This window comes from Capra hircus, chromosome 20 (genome assembly GCF_001704415.2).
Source record: "Capra hircus breed San Clemente chromosome 20, ASM170441v1, whole genome shotgun sequence".
Taxonomy (NCBI): domain Eukaryota; kingdom Metazoa; phylum Chordata; class Mammalia; order Artiodactyla; family Bovidae; genus Capra; species Capra hircus.
Genome location: NC_030827.1, coordinates 13,812,589 through 13,825,163, shown reverse-complemented (window position 1 = coordinate 13,825,163; position 12,575 = coordinate 13,812,589). Strand labels below are relative to the sequence as shown.

The following is a 12,575-nucleotide window of genomic DNA, read 5'->3' as shown; positions in this document are numbered from 1 at the left end:
GAACTATACAGTCCATGGAATTCCCCAGGCCAGAATACTGGAGTGGGTAGCCTTTCCCTTCTCCAGGGGATCTTCCCAACCCAGGGATCAAACCCAGGTCTCCCACATTGCAGGCGGATTCTTTACCAGCTGAGCCACCAGGGAAGCTTGAATCTGCCTGCAATGCAGGAGACCTGGGTTTGATCCCTGGGTTGGGAAGATCCCCTGGAGAAGGGAAAGGCTACCCACTCCAGTTGTCTGGCCTGGAGAATTTCATGGACTATACAGTCCATGGTGTTGCAAAGAGTCAGACACGTAGAAACTACTTGGCAAATGACTCCTCCTTTCCTCGCTGTCTCTGTTCTTTCTTCCCTCCAAAGAAGACACCAGGGAACTGCTTTGCAAGTCGAAAAGAGAAAGGATACCAACAGGAGGATCCGGGCATACGCTCATTCCTGAAGGGAGACCACCTAGCACAGCACTGTCCTTTAGACCTTTCTGCTCTGATGGTGATGTTCTCTGTGCTGTCCAGTATGGTTGCCACTTGCCATGGTGGCTACTGAGCATTTGAAACGTGCCTAGTGCAACTAAAGAACTGCATTTTTTCTTTTGTTTACTTTAAATAACCACATGTGGCTACTCTCTTAGAAAGGATAGATGTAGGGGATAAAGTGCTACCTGGCTCGAGGCTTCAAGGTAGAAGAACGCTAGGTGCCTAAAGGAACAAGTGATCCTTGGGGAGTTGCACGGCTGGGATGTGGCATTGAAGAAATCCAAAATTAAGGAGTCCCGTATGCTTTGCTGAAAGGAGCCTGGACTTGAGCTGTGGCTTCTAAGTTGTAAGGCGGGGTGATTTAGTTAGATCAATGGCTGAAAAAGACAACTTTGTGACTAGTGGGAATCAAGATTGAAAAGGCATGGTTCTGACAAAATAACCAGAGAAGAAGAGTAGAAATTACTACATTATGGGGAAAGGATGGGAGCATGGATTAAATATAAATTCTGGGGAAATGGAAGTTGTGACATTTTACGTCGTGGAGTTTCACACTAGTCCTGGCCCTAAGAAAACACACTTTCCTGAATGGATGTTTATTTGTGATAATGAAGGGAGATAGTGTTGTGACAGTGTTTCAGCCATGTCAGTACCATCTCATTTGAAATACATAAAGCATCTACTGTGTGCTCAGCGAGATGCTAGGGTTGTGACACCAGATAAGTACAATGGTTGTTGTGCTAGAAAAGTCCTAGTCTGATTTGGCATACAACACCAGCCAATTGAACAAGTGGATGGCAGTTATTTCCGTGTCTAAAACAGATGCCACAGCTAAAAGGTGATACAAGCTCAGATCTGTATGAACTGACACAGTCAAAGACACCTTGTGGAAGGACGTGGAGGCCTTTAAACTATGCTTCAAAAGAAAATGAACCCAGTAAATTAGAATATTTCTCTCTTTAAAATATTTCTTCATTTTCGGCTCTGTTGGGTCTTAGTACAGTACACGCAATCTGTCTTCTCAGGGCATGGACCTTTCTCTCTAGCTGTGGCGTGAGGACTTAGCTGCTCTGTGGCACGTGGGATCTTCCCGGACCAGGGATGGGACCCGTGTTCCCTGCATTGACAGGTGGATTCTTAACCCCTGCACCACCAGGGAAGTCCCAATCAGAACATTTCTGAAAGTACATTCCATAAAATATTTTGCCAAATTTTTCAGACAGTTATTAACTCACAGTAACAATGGCATGCTCATTTGTCAAGACAAAATTCTTTAGCCTGGTAATCTCAGTCAAAATCTGTGCTGCTTGCTTGCTTCGCCTAAATATTTGGTGTTTGGACACAGGGGACTAGAGTCCCAGCAAATGTGTCTTCCTGTCAATTCTACTATGGTATTTTGTATTATTTCTTGGTTAGAAATTCAGAGCTGTGTGTTGAAAGTGCCTCAAAGACAGAGGAGAAAATGAAGGTGTGGTTGGGACTGAAGTAATAGCCTGGGAGTTTGTGGAGAGGGGGCGGGAAAGCTAGAGTTTAATTAGACTGTGGGAATCTTGGATTTAATCTAGATTTTCATGTTCACATAACTGCATGTAATAACTCCTGTAGAGAAAGAAAGATCACGGTGTGTTGCCTGCTTTCAAATTTTGTAGCTCTCAGTTGCAAAAATTCAATAAAAAATCCTCACTAGATCCTCGAGGGTACAAGCACAGTTGCTAGAATGACGGCAGGCGCACTGGTTTCCTCCCCAAGTGCAGTTCTCCTGCAGAGACACCAAAGGGAAGAGATCAAGGTACCAGCGTCCAAAACACCGAATGAGATTGAAATCGTAAGAAAGGAGCAAAGAAGGGATACTCAGCGAAGAAACAGTGGAAGAGAGAAAGCAGAGACCATGAAGGGAGAAAAGTTCTCGATAGATCAAAATGTTTTAGTTAGAAGTATTAGGGAATCCTTCTGGCTCCATTCCTTTTCTTCAGTAACAGTAATTATAAATCTTGAATGGAAGTACGACAGAATCCCAGACGATGAGAAAAGACGGTATAAGATTAAAATTTTCATGTGTTCTGTTGACCATGAAATCATGATTTCTAACTTCTGTTCCTTTCTTCTTAGCACATCTATTTAGGAAATCATTGCACTTTAAGGTAGCTTCTTGTTAGTTGCCACAGAAGCCATACAGGGGTGATTATGGGTGGAGCCATTCAGCCAAGATAGAGCTGCTGACATCTTCATCAGTTTAACCAAGTTAAGATCAGGTGTGCTGTGACCAAACACTCCATCTTTCGATAATGTTAGGAAATAAATGAAAACCAGAGGCAGTCATCATATCAGTGAGATGTTTGACATAATTTTCTTTTAAAGCTATTTAACATTAATGAAACGTGTCCGTAGTAGTTGGTTTGTTCTAAGAGGTGGTGAAAGGAGCAGGGTATTGGGATGTAGAAATGTTATGTTTTACTCATCATTGTCCCTCTTACTATTCCTTAGCTCAGTGATCCCATGGCCAGCCTCTTTGTCTGTCCTGCAACTTCCTTGGAAGTTCAGCCAATCAGGGTCATGGCTCACTCCTTCAAGGCCTCCGTTCTGTGTATCCATGAGGAATTGTGGGAATATGTATTTTGGAAATTTTCAGCCAACACACTACATTTCACATCCCTGTTATTTTAGGCCACCACCAAGCCTGGGAGACCCTCCAGGCTTGGAAGGTCTTATACTCTGACCTCTGTATGTCTTGTTTTTTTCTCTGCTCATTTCTTCTTGTTTTTTTCTCTGCTCATTTCTTTATCCGTTTTCATTCCCTTTCCAGCTAGGATCCTGTTTGAGGCAAATAGCGTAAAACCACGTTCAAACTGGCTTTCAACAATAGACTCGCATAACTGGAAAGTCTAGCTCTAGGTCAGGCTTCAGAATTAGTTGATCTAAGGGATCGGTGATGTCAGTAAATATTTGGTTTCTTTCCTCTATTCTTCTAGTCGCAGTGTTTATTTCATCCTTTAAGTCAGGCTCCACTCATTCTCTACGATGGATGCCAGCTGCGGTCAAGGACAGCCGCCTGCTCATTTAGACTCAGGAGGAATGAGACCCCTTTCTCTCACAGCAGTGCTGAGGGTCAGGGATGCATGGGGCCTGGGAAGAAAGTTGTATGTGATCAGATAGGGGAAGAGGTGAATAGCTGGACAAAAAAAACACATGCTTAGCTATTGGAAGTACTTGGACTGATCCTTTGTTATTTCCAGAGCCCTTGTCCCATGGGAAACAGACTCCTCCTTTTTTTCATATTCTCTGGATCCTCTTTTCTCCTCCTAACATTTATTGAAATCCATTCAGCTCTGAGGAAAGTATTTCCGCATATCCCTCTTTCTTCCACACCGCATATCACAAAGTAAGGAGGAAAGGTTGATATCTTCTCTGTTCCCGATTGCCTCCTTACCCCCAGATCTGCTCACAGGCCAGCACCTCTTCACCACGCCGTAAAAGTGCCTTTGAGGCTCACAGTACCCTGCTCATGATGTCCTCTCCCACCCACCTGGTTGGTCCTCCCAGTTCTTTGACGATTTTAGTTTCTGGTTCAGTCTTCTTCTCTGCTCCCAGGCCCAGCCATCAGACTGCTGACTCCAGTGTTCACAAAGACCATCCATCCAGGACCGGGCTGTCAGTTCTTTGCACTCTTCAACTATATCAGTCATCCACTTCCAGGAAAATATCGTGGTTCTCGTCAGGGTTAACCTTTGGTTTCTTAAATTCCGACATCTAATCGTTTTTAGTATAGCCTAACTACTTCCATATTACCTGTTTCAATGATTCTGCTTAGACTACAGTCTCTCTTCCTGTCTCATACAGTGTGCTCTGCCTAGGGACATATGCCGCTTCTTCCTACCTCCATTAGCACCTTGCCCCATATGTCCCCCTTTTTTTTTTTTTGGCCAGCCATGCAGCATGTGGGATCTTAGTTCCTCAACTAGAGGTCAAACCCATGCTCCTTGCAGTGGAGGTACAGTCTTAACCGTGGGACCGCCAGGGAAGTTCCACTTCATGTCATTTAATAGTGAATGAATGAGTGGAAGTCGCTCAGTTGTGTCCAACTCTTTGTGACCCCATGGACTGTAGCCCACCAGGCTCTCCTCTGTTCATGGGATTCTCCAGGCAAGAATACTGGAGTGGGTTGCTGTTCCCTTCTCCAGGGGATCTTCCCAAACCAAACCCAGATGTCATTTAATAAGTAATTTAAAAAACTGGTTTCACACAGAATCATTAAAAATCACAAATTGCTCAAATAATATATTCAAACAGAACATAAATGAGTATTTTAAAATATTTTGATGGAAGAGCAAGGCCTTTTTGTTAAATGTGAATCACTTGATCGGCGTTCCTCACTGCCCTTGAGTAAACTCTACCAAAAATGCATTATTTTTCACTTCCAGTTTCAGTCTCTTTAAAGTGAAGCAAGCACACTCCAGACACGCATAAGTAATCTGAGTTAAGAAACCTGCTGAATCTTTGTAGTTCTGTTTTAAATCTTCTCTAACAGCGGTTTTTTGGTTGGCTTTTTAGTAACTGTCATGTTTAAAGTGTTCCCAAGGTAGTTGACCTAAACAACAGATCATTCTTTTGGCACACATTTAATCAGTTAAATACTTCAGTTACATGAAAATGAGTATAATAAGTATAAACAGTTTTGTAACAAATAAACTTGACTCTTGGTGAATATATAACTCAGCTGGTTGAAGGAGAAATGTTGAAATACATTGGAAAATAGTCTGCCAGTCTTGAGTGTAACTATCAACCAGTATGTTTCACATAGGAGACATCAATTATTAGGAGAGACGGTTAAGGGGTCAGATGGTTAAGGCTTCTCGTATGTTAATAATGTACCTTTCTTTGTCTTTGGCTGAGACAAAGAGACAAAGAGAACCCCTCAGTTCTCACAGCCAGCTCCATGGAGAGTTGCTGAGGTGCACTCTGTCTGGTTCTTCACCTCCATACCCTCAGTCGTAGTAATCTGACTTCCACCCCTTCCACCTGGCTGACACTGCTCTTGCCAGAGTCACCAGTGACATTCCTGTTGCTGAATTCAACAGAGACTTTGCGTCTTCTTGAAATTCATCCATCACACTGTCCTCCACCCCTCCCATTTTCACTGCTCACTGTTCACAGTTCCTTGACCCCTTCCTACTTGGTTTTCTTTCCTTCCGTTTCAATGATTAAACTAGAGTTAGAGTCCGGTTGGTCTGTTCTCCCTCTGCAAATTCCCCTGGGCCAGCTCAGCCACCCATGTCACTCCAGTTACATTCAACAGTAACGGATTTTGCTGACTTGCACCACAGCCGCTTCAGACTTGGCACGTCCAAAACTGAATTTCTCTGTGTCCCACCAGAGAGCCTCCTCCTTTGTCTAAGTTCCCTAGTTTAGCAATGGTGCCTCTGTCTGTCCCTCTAGTTCAAGGAGAGAAGGCTAGACACCATCTCACCTCTTCCTAAAACGCGTTCAGTACCAAGTCATAGTGACTTGACTTCCTGAATATCTTCTGAGTCACTCCAATTCCCCTGTTTCCTAGTGAGGTATTCCATAATATTATGCCCCAGTTCTCATCACAGCTTTCCTCTGGAATGAGCCCTCTTTTCTAAACATTTCAACTCATTATAATTTGAGTGATTTGTTTAAAACATGTCTTTTCTCGTCTCTCATCTGATTAAAACCCTTCAGTGGTTTTGTTGTGACTCTTAGAGTAGGTCTGAACTCTTAAATGATTCCCAAGGCTCTTCATTCTCGAGTCCATCCTTAAGCTTTTCAGATTTTTCATTCCTTACAGTCTTTACCTTTGGATAATTTCTATACATTGTTCACATCTTGGCTTGGTCATTGTTCCTTTTAGAAAATCTTTCTAGAAAAGCTCCTTCTGTGATATTTCAGAGTTCTCCCTGTTTACCCTATAAAACTCATCTCAATGTAGTACAATTAACTATTAATCAATTGTCTTCACTATATTATAAATTATATATGTTATAAATAGAAGGGTCCCAGTCAATTTGCCTTTTTGTCTTTGGTGTCTATAACAAGGAGTAGACACAGTGCATGCTTATAAGTATTTGTTGAACAAACGACATTGAGTCAGTCACTCAGCCTTTCTCAGCCTCAATTGCATCATCTATTAAAGGGGAATATTGTCCTGCCTACCTCATAAGGTCGTTTTGGGGTCTTGTAAGATAATAGGAATTAAGTTTAGTATTCTGGTTAAAAGAGTAGGTTCCGGCTCTCTACTTCTTGGTTTTTAATCCTCAGTTCAGTTCAGTCGCTCAGTCGTGTCCCATTCTTTGCGACCCCATGAATCGCAGCACACCAGGCCTCCCTGTCCATCACCAACTCCCAGAGTTCACTCAAACTCATGTCCATTGAGTCCGTGATGCCATCCAGCCATCTCATCCTCTGTCGTCCCCTTCTCCTCCTGCCCCCAATCCCTCCCAGCATCAGAGTCTTTTCCAATGAGTCAACTCTTTGCATGAGGTGGCCAAAGTATCGGAGTTTCAGCTTTAGCATCAGTCCTTCCAGTGAACACCCAGGACTGACCTCCTTTAAAATGGACTGGCTGTGTGACCTTGGGCAAGTTACTTAACTTTTCTGTGTTTTAGAACCCCCTTGACTTTTGAACTGTGGTGTTGGAGAAGACTCTTGAGAGTCCCTTGGACTGCAAGGAGATACAACCAGTCCATTCTGAAGGAGATCAGCCCTGGGATTTCTTTGGAAGGAATGATGCTAAAGCTGAAACTCCAATACTTTGGCCACCTCATGTGAAGAGTTGACTCATTGGAAAAGACCCTGATGCTGGGAGGGATTGGGGACAGGAGGAGAAGGGGGCGACAGAGGATGAGATGGCTGGATGGCATCACTGACTCGATGGACATGAGTCTGAGTGAACTCCGGGAGTTGGTGATGAACAGGGAGGCCTGGCATGCTGCGATTCATGGGGTCGCAAAGAGTCGGACACGACTGAGAGACTGAACTGAACTGAACTGGCTAAAAGAAAACCCACAATATCTACCTCATAGGGTTATTATGAGTTTTAACTGAAAAACATTCAGTACAGTACCTAAACACAATAAATGTTAGCTATTATAATATTTTTATTTATAAGCTCAAGAATTCCATATTATAACTATACATGCAAATATATGGCATCAATTTTTAATTTCAGTATTTTAAGGGGTTAAAGGATTGGTATAATTTTTAATTTTTTTTTACCTTTATCTTTAGGATAATATCTACCAGATTTTATTTTTTAAGTCATAAATTCATATCAACATAGTTGATTTACATGAAATTTTGGTAATACGTTTTTTAAATTGTTCAATATAAAAATAATTTTGAAAATACTTCCTTCCTGAATATCAAAATATTGAGTTTACATACATAGTAGGTGAATATTAGCAAGAGAAAAATGTTTAAATAAGAAAGACTACTGCCCAGCAATCCCACTGCTGGGCGTACACACCAAGGAAACCAGAATTGAAAGAGACACATGTACCCCAATGTTCATCGCAGCACTGTTTATAATAGCCAGGACATGGAAGCAACCTAGATGTCCATCAGCAGATGAATGGATAAGAACGCTGTGGTACATATACACAATGGAGTATTACTCAGCCATTAAAAAGAATACATTTGAATCAGTTCTAATGAGGTGGATGAAACTGGAGCCGATTATACAGAGTGAAATAAGCCAGAAGGAAAAACACCAATGCAGTATACTAATACATATATATGGAATTTAGAAAGATGGTAATGATGACCCTGTATGCTAGACAGCAAAAGAGACACAGATGTAAAGAACAGACTTTTGGACTCTGTGGGAGAGGGAGAGGGAGAGGGTGGGATGATTTGGGAGAATGGCACTGAAACATGTATACTATCATGTAAGAAATGAATTGCCAGTCTAGGTTCGATACAGGATACAGGATGCTTGGGGCTGGCGCACTGGGATGACCCAGAGGGATGATATGGGGTGGGTGGTAGGAGGGGGGTTCAGGGTTGGGAACTCATGTACGCCTGTGGTGGATTCATGTCAATGTATGGCAAAACCAATACAGTATTGTAAAGTAAAAAAATAAAATTTAAATTAAAAAAAAAGAAAGACTACTGGTTTAATTTATAAAGGACAATTATCAATATTTTGACACCTAACTTTATTTCTCTGACTTAATTACATAACTAATTCAGTGTTTGGAAAGTCCAAATTCCATTAACTCTGTAACTAGTCAAGAAAACAAGTAAATACAAGAGCATTTAGTTTCATGAATATGTATTCACCGGAAAGAAATTTGCTTAATTTGAATAAAAAGTTCTTCCCAATTTAAAATTTAATTAAATAATACACATTTATCTGTTGACTTTGAACCAACAAAATGCCTAATTTTTATCCTTTTCTGATTGTTTTTAGAGTTGGTGGTTCCAGAATTTTATTCAGAATGACTTTAGGAAGAGAAGAGATGTCTCCCCTTCAGGCAATGTCTTCCTATATGGCAGCTGGTAGGAATGTTTTAAGATGGGATCTTTCACCAGAGCAAATTAAAACAAGAACTGAGGAGCTCATCTCGCAGACCAAACAGGTGTACGATGCTATTGGAATGCTTGACATTAAGGAGGTAACTTACGAGAACTGTTTGCAGGCACTGGCAGACGTAGAAGTGAAATATATAGGTGAGTAGGATGCAAAAACATATCAATATTTCATTCTGTGGGCATCATAAACCATTTTATGCTTCCCGACTCGACAATTTATTTTCCAATTTTACAAGACATTGATTTTTACATAATGATTTGTAATTGCTTAAATGATTAATGATTCATAATTGCTTAGAATTATATTACCTAAGGTGAAAAATTTTATTATGTGACCTGAGGTGCTATAAAATATACACTCTTGTTACAGCTGCTTTCTGGAGAGCAATATCTATCAAAACTTTTTAAGACGTGCAGGCAGATTCTTTACCAGCTGAGCCACAAAGGAAGCCCAAGAATACTGGAGTGGGTAGCCTATCCCTTCTCCAGGGGATCTTCCTGACCCAGGAATTGAACTGGGGTCTCCTGCATTGCAAGCAGATTCTTTACCCACTGAGCTCTCAGGGAAGCCCTAACAAGTGCATACCCTAGTCCAATAATTAATTCCCCATTTAGGTATAATTTAAGAAATAACCAGATATAGGAAAAATCATGTATAAATTTATGTATAAACAGGTACTCTATCATAGCAAAAGCTTGGAAACAGCTAACTGCTAAGTGTCAACTAGTAGAATAGCTAAATAAATTATGGTATATTCACCCTCTGGAATAGTATACAGGCATTAAAATCATGTTTAGGAACAGTATTTAGTAACATTAAAAGGACAGAGAAAGAAAACAAATTTTAATAATGTCCAATGTCTTGGGTACTAAGTTTATAGTTGATTTTTAATTTACTCTTTATACTTTTCTCTATTTTCCATATTTCCTACACATAAAATATATTATTTTTATAATCTATTGTGTGTTCAGTTGCTCAGTCATGTCCGACTCTTTGCAGCCCCATGGACTGCAGCCCACCAGTCTCCTCTGTCCCTGGAATTTTCCAGACAAGAATACTGGAAAAGGTTGCCATTTCCTGCTCCAGGGGATCTTCTTGACCCAGGGATTGAACCCACCTCTTGCATCTCCTGCATTGCTGGCGGACTCTTTACCACTGCCCAACCTAGGAAACCCCCAATATAACTATTAGACCCTTTGAATTATAAGGAGTGAAGAATCATGCCAGTTATCTCGAAGAATTTTGTAGGATAATTATGCCTTAACAATCTTGGCTGTGTGGTAACTGGGCTAAGAACATAAGCTATAACTGAATATCATAAACATCTGTATGAATTCTGGAATTTGGAAGGTTGTCCAAATCTTAAGCAGCCCTAGTGACCACATCACCTCTTTACCCATACCAAGAGTTCCCTACCCTGACGTAGGGACTGGCTGACTACTTTCTCTTCCCTCTGCATTTCAGTTTCAGTTTCGGCCACTTACTACCAGCTTCTTCACTCGTTTTTGTTCAGTCGCTAAGTCATTTCTGACTCTGTGACCCCATGGACTGCAGCACAACAGGCTTCCCTGTCCTTCACTATCTCTTGGAGTTTGCTGGAATTCATATGCATTGAGTTGCTGATGCTATCCGTCTCACCTTCTACCACCCTCTTCTCCCTGGTGGGTCAAATGGTAAAGAATCTGCATACAGTACAGGGTTCCTTCCCTGGGTCAGGAAGATCCTCTGGAGAAGGGAATGACTACCCACTCCAGTATTCTTGCCTGAATTCCACAGACAGAAGAGTCTGTTGGGCTACAGTCCATGGGGTCACACAAAATCATGACTCAGTGACTTTTTTTTTCACTCTCATTAATGGCCACTAAATTTTGCTACAAGGCTTGAACTTAAAATCTTCAGTGAAAAAGATCAAAAGAAGGAAGTTGATCCCCATTCAGCAGAGCTTTCTCAGCAGGCAATTTCACATGCCTCTTCCTCCTTGTGAGTGGTTTGTCCTTGGTTCACATGCTCACATTTTCAGTCAATTGTGGCTATGATGCTGTGCCAGGGTAATAGCTTATGCATTTAAGAAATGTAAAAATAGGTGGGGAAAAAATCTTTTAAAACAGAATGATCTTAAATTCTGCTTTTTCTCCCCAAATCATACATCTTTTAAATATAACTTTAGTTTTGTGATATTTGTTCTCCCTCTCCTGTGAATTTCTCTTCATAGGTTAATCATAAAAATGTTTTAATTTCAGAATAGATTTTTTAAAATAACTATCGAATTTTTTAAAAAACAGGCACTATGAATTTGTTCAGGTATTTATGGCATTTTATAGCTTTCTTTGTAACCATGTTATAAGAGGACTGATATGCATAAGGTAGCTTGTTTAACTGGACAGTTCCTTGGTATGTAAAGGGTAGCTTTGCCATCTACCATGTATCACATGTGTAAATTTTACCTATTTACAATACCTTCAAAGTGCTAAAAATTAAAATATGTTAATTGTCACAACATAGCCACAACTTCCCTGTAAATGATACTCTTTTTTTTTTTTTGCTGTAATATGGATTATTTCAAGACATCAGATTTTTGCCTAATTAAAGTCAAAATACAAATGTTTGAAAAATCCAACTACCAAGTTTGACATGGGAAAGTGAGAACAGAAAACATTACCACTATCATTTAACAGGAAGACCCCAATATTCAGCTGCTTACTGGATATGTCCATTGAGATTTCTGAGGATCATTTGAAATTATATGCACTGCAGCTTTTTATGTTTGTATGAATGCCTACATTTGGGGGAGGGTTCATGACTTTGGTTAGATTAAGAGTAAAGGTTAAGAACTTTTCTAAACAAACCCATCCCTCTAAACCACCTGCTTGTTCCTTAAACATGCTTTGTTTTGCCAGTCCCCGTGCTTGCGGCCTCTACTTCTCCAGTCCCCAGCCGAGCTCTTCCTCTCGCCCCTCCCATCCTCTAAGGTCCAGCCTTCTCCACGGGCACGGCTTAATGCCTCAGCCCTTGGTATTGCTGCCTTTGAGTTCCTGTCCCATTCATTTGACAGCTACGCTGCTCTGTCCTGGTATTATTGTTTATCTTTTCATATACTGTTCCCTACCCCCAACTCCCAGACTATAAAATGCCTCAGTATGAGAACTATATCTTTTAAATTGGAAGATTGTGATTGATGTATACACCGTACTATATATATAGAAAATAGATACTAGTATAAGCCTACTGTATAGCTCAGGGAGCTCTACTTAATACTTGGTAATGGCCTATATGAGAAAAGAATCTAAAAAAGAGGGGTTATATGTATACGTGTAACTAATTCACTTTTTTGTACTCCTGAAACTAACACAACTTTGTAAGTCGACTATACTCCAATAAAAATTTTTTTTTAAAAAAGGACGTCTTGTTTCCCCTCTACATTCCCAGATAATAAATTGCACTCTAACCATACTTCGTTAATTCCTCAGTGCACACCCTTACTGTTCTTAGCAATGCCCCTGGAATAGCAAAGTCCTATTTTAGACTCTGTTTCTCAAAAGCCTTAGGAGCTTT

At 40.7% G+C, this 12,575-nt stretch overlaps 1 protein-coding gene across 1 annotated transcript in view; it reads left to right on the top strand.

The window, feature by feature from the left end:
* NLN (neurolysin) overlaps window positions 1-12,575 on the top strand; it is a 95,622-nt gene that overhangs the window by 26,638 nt on the left and 56,409 nt on the right. The window contains exon 2 of the mRNA XM_005694627.3: window positions 8,901-9,160. Within this exon, the coding sequence (XP_005694684.2) occupies window positions 8,901-9,160 (260 nt within the window). The remainder of the gene's footprint in view (window positions 1-8,900; window positions 9,161-12,575) is intronic.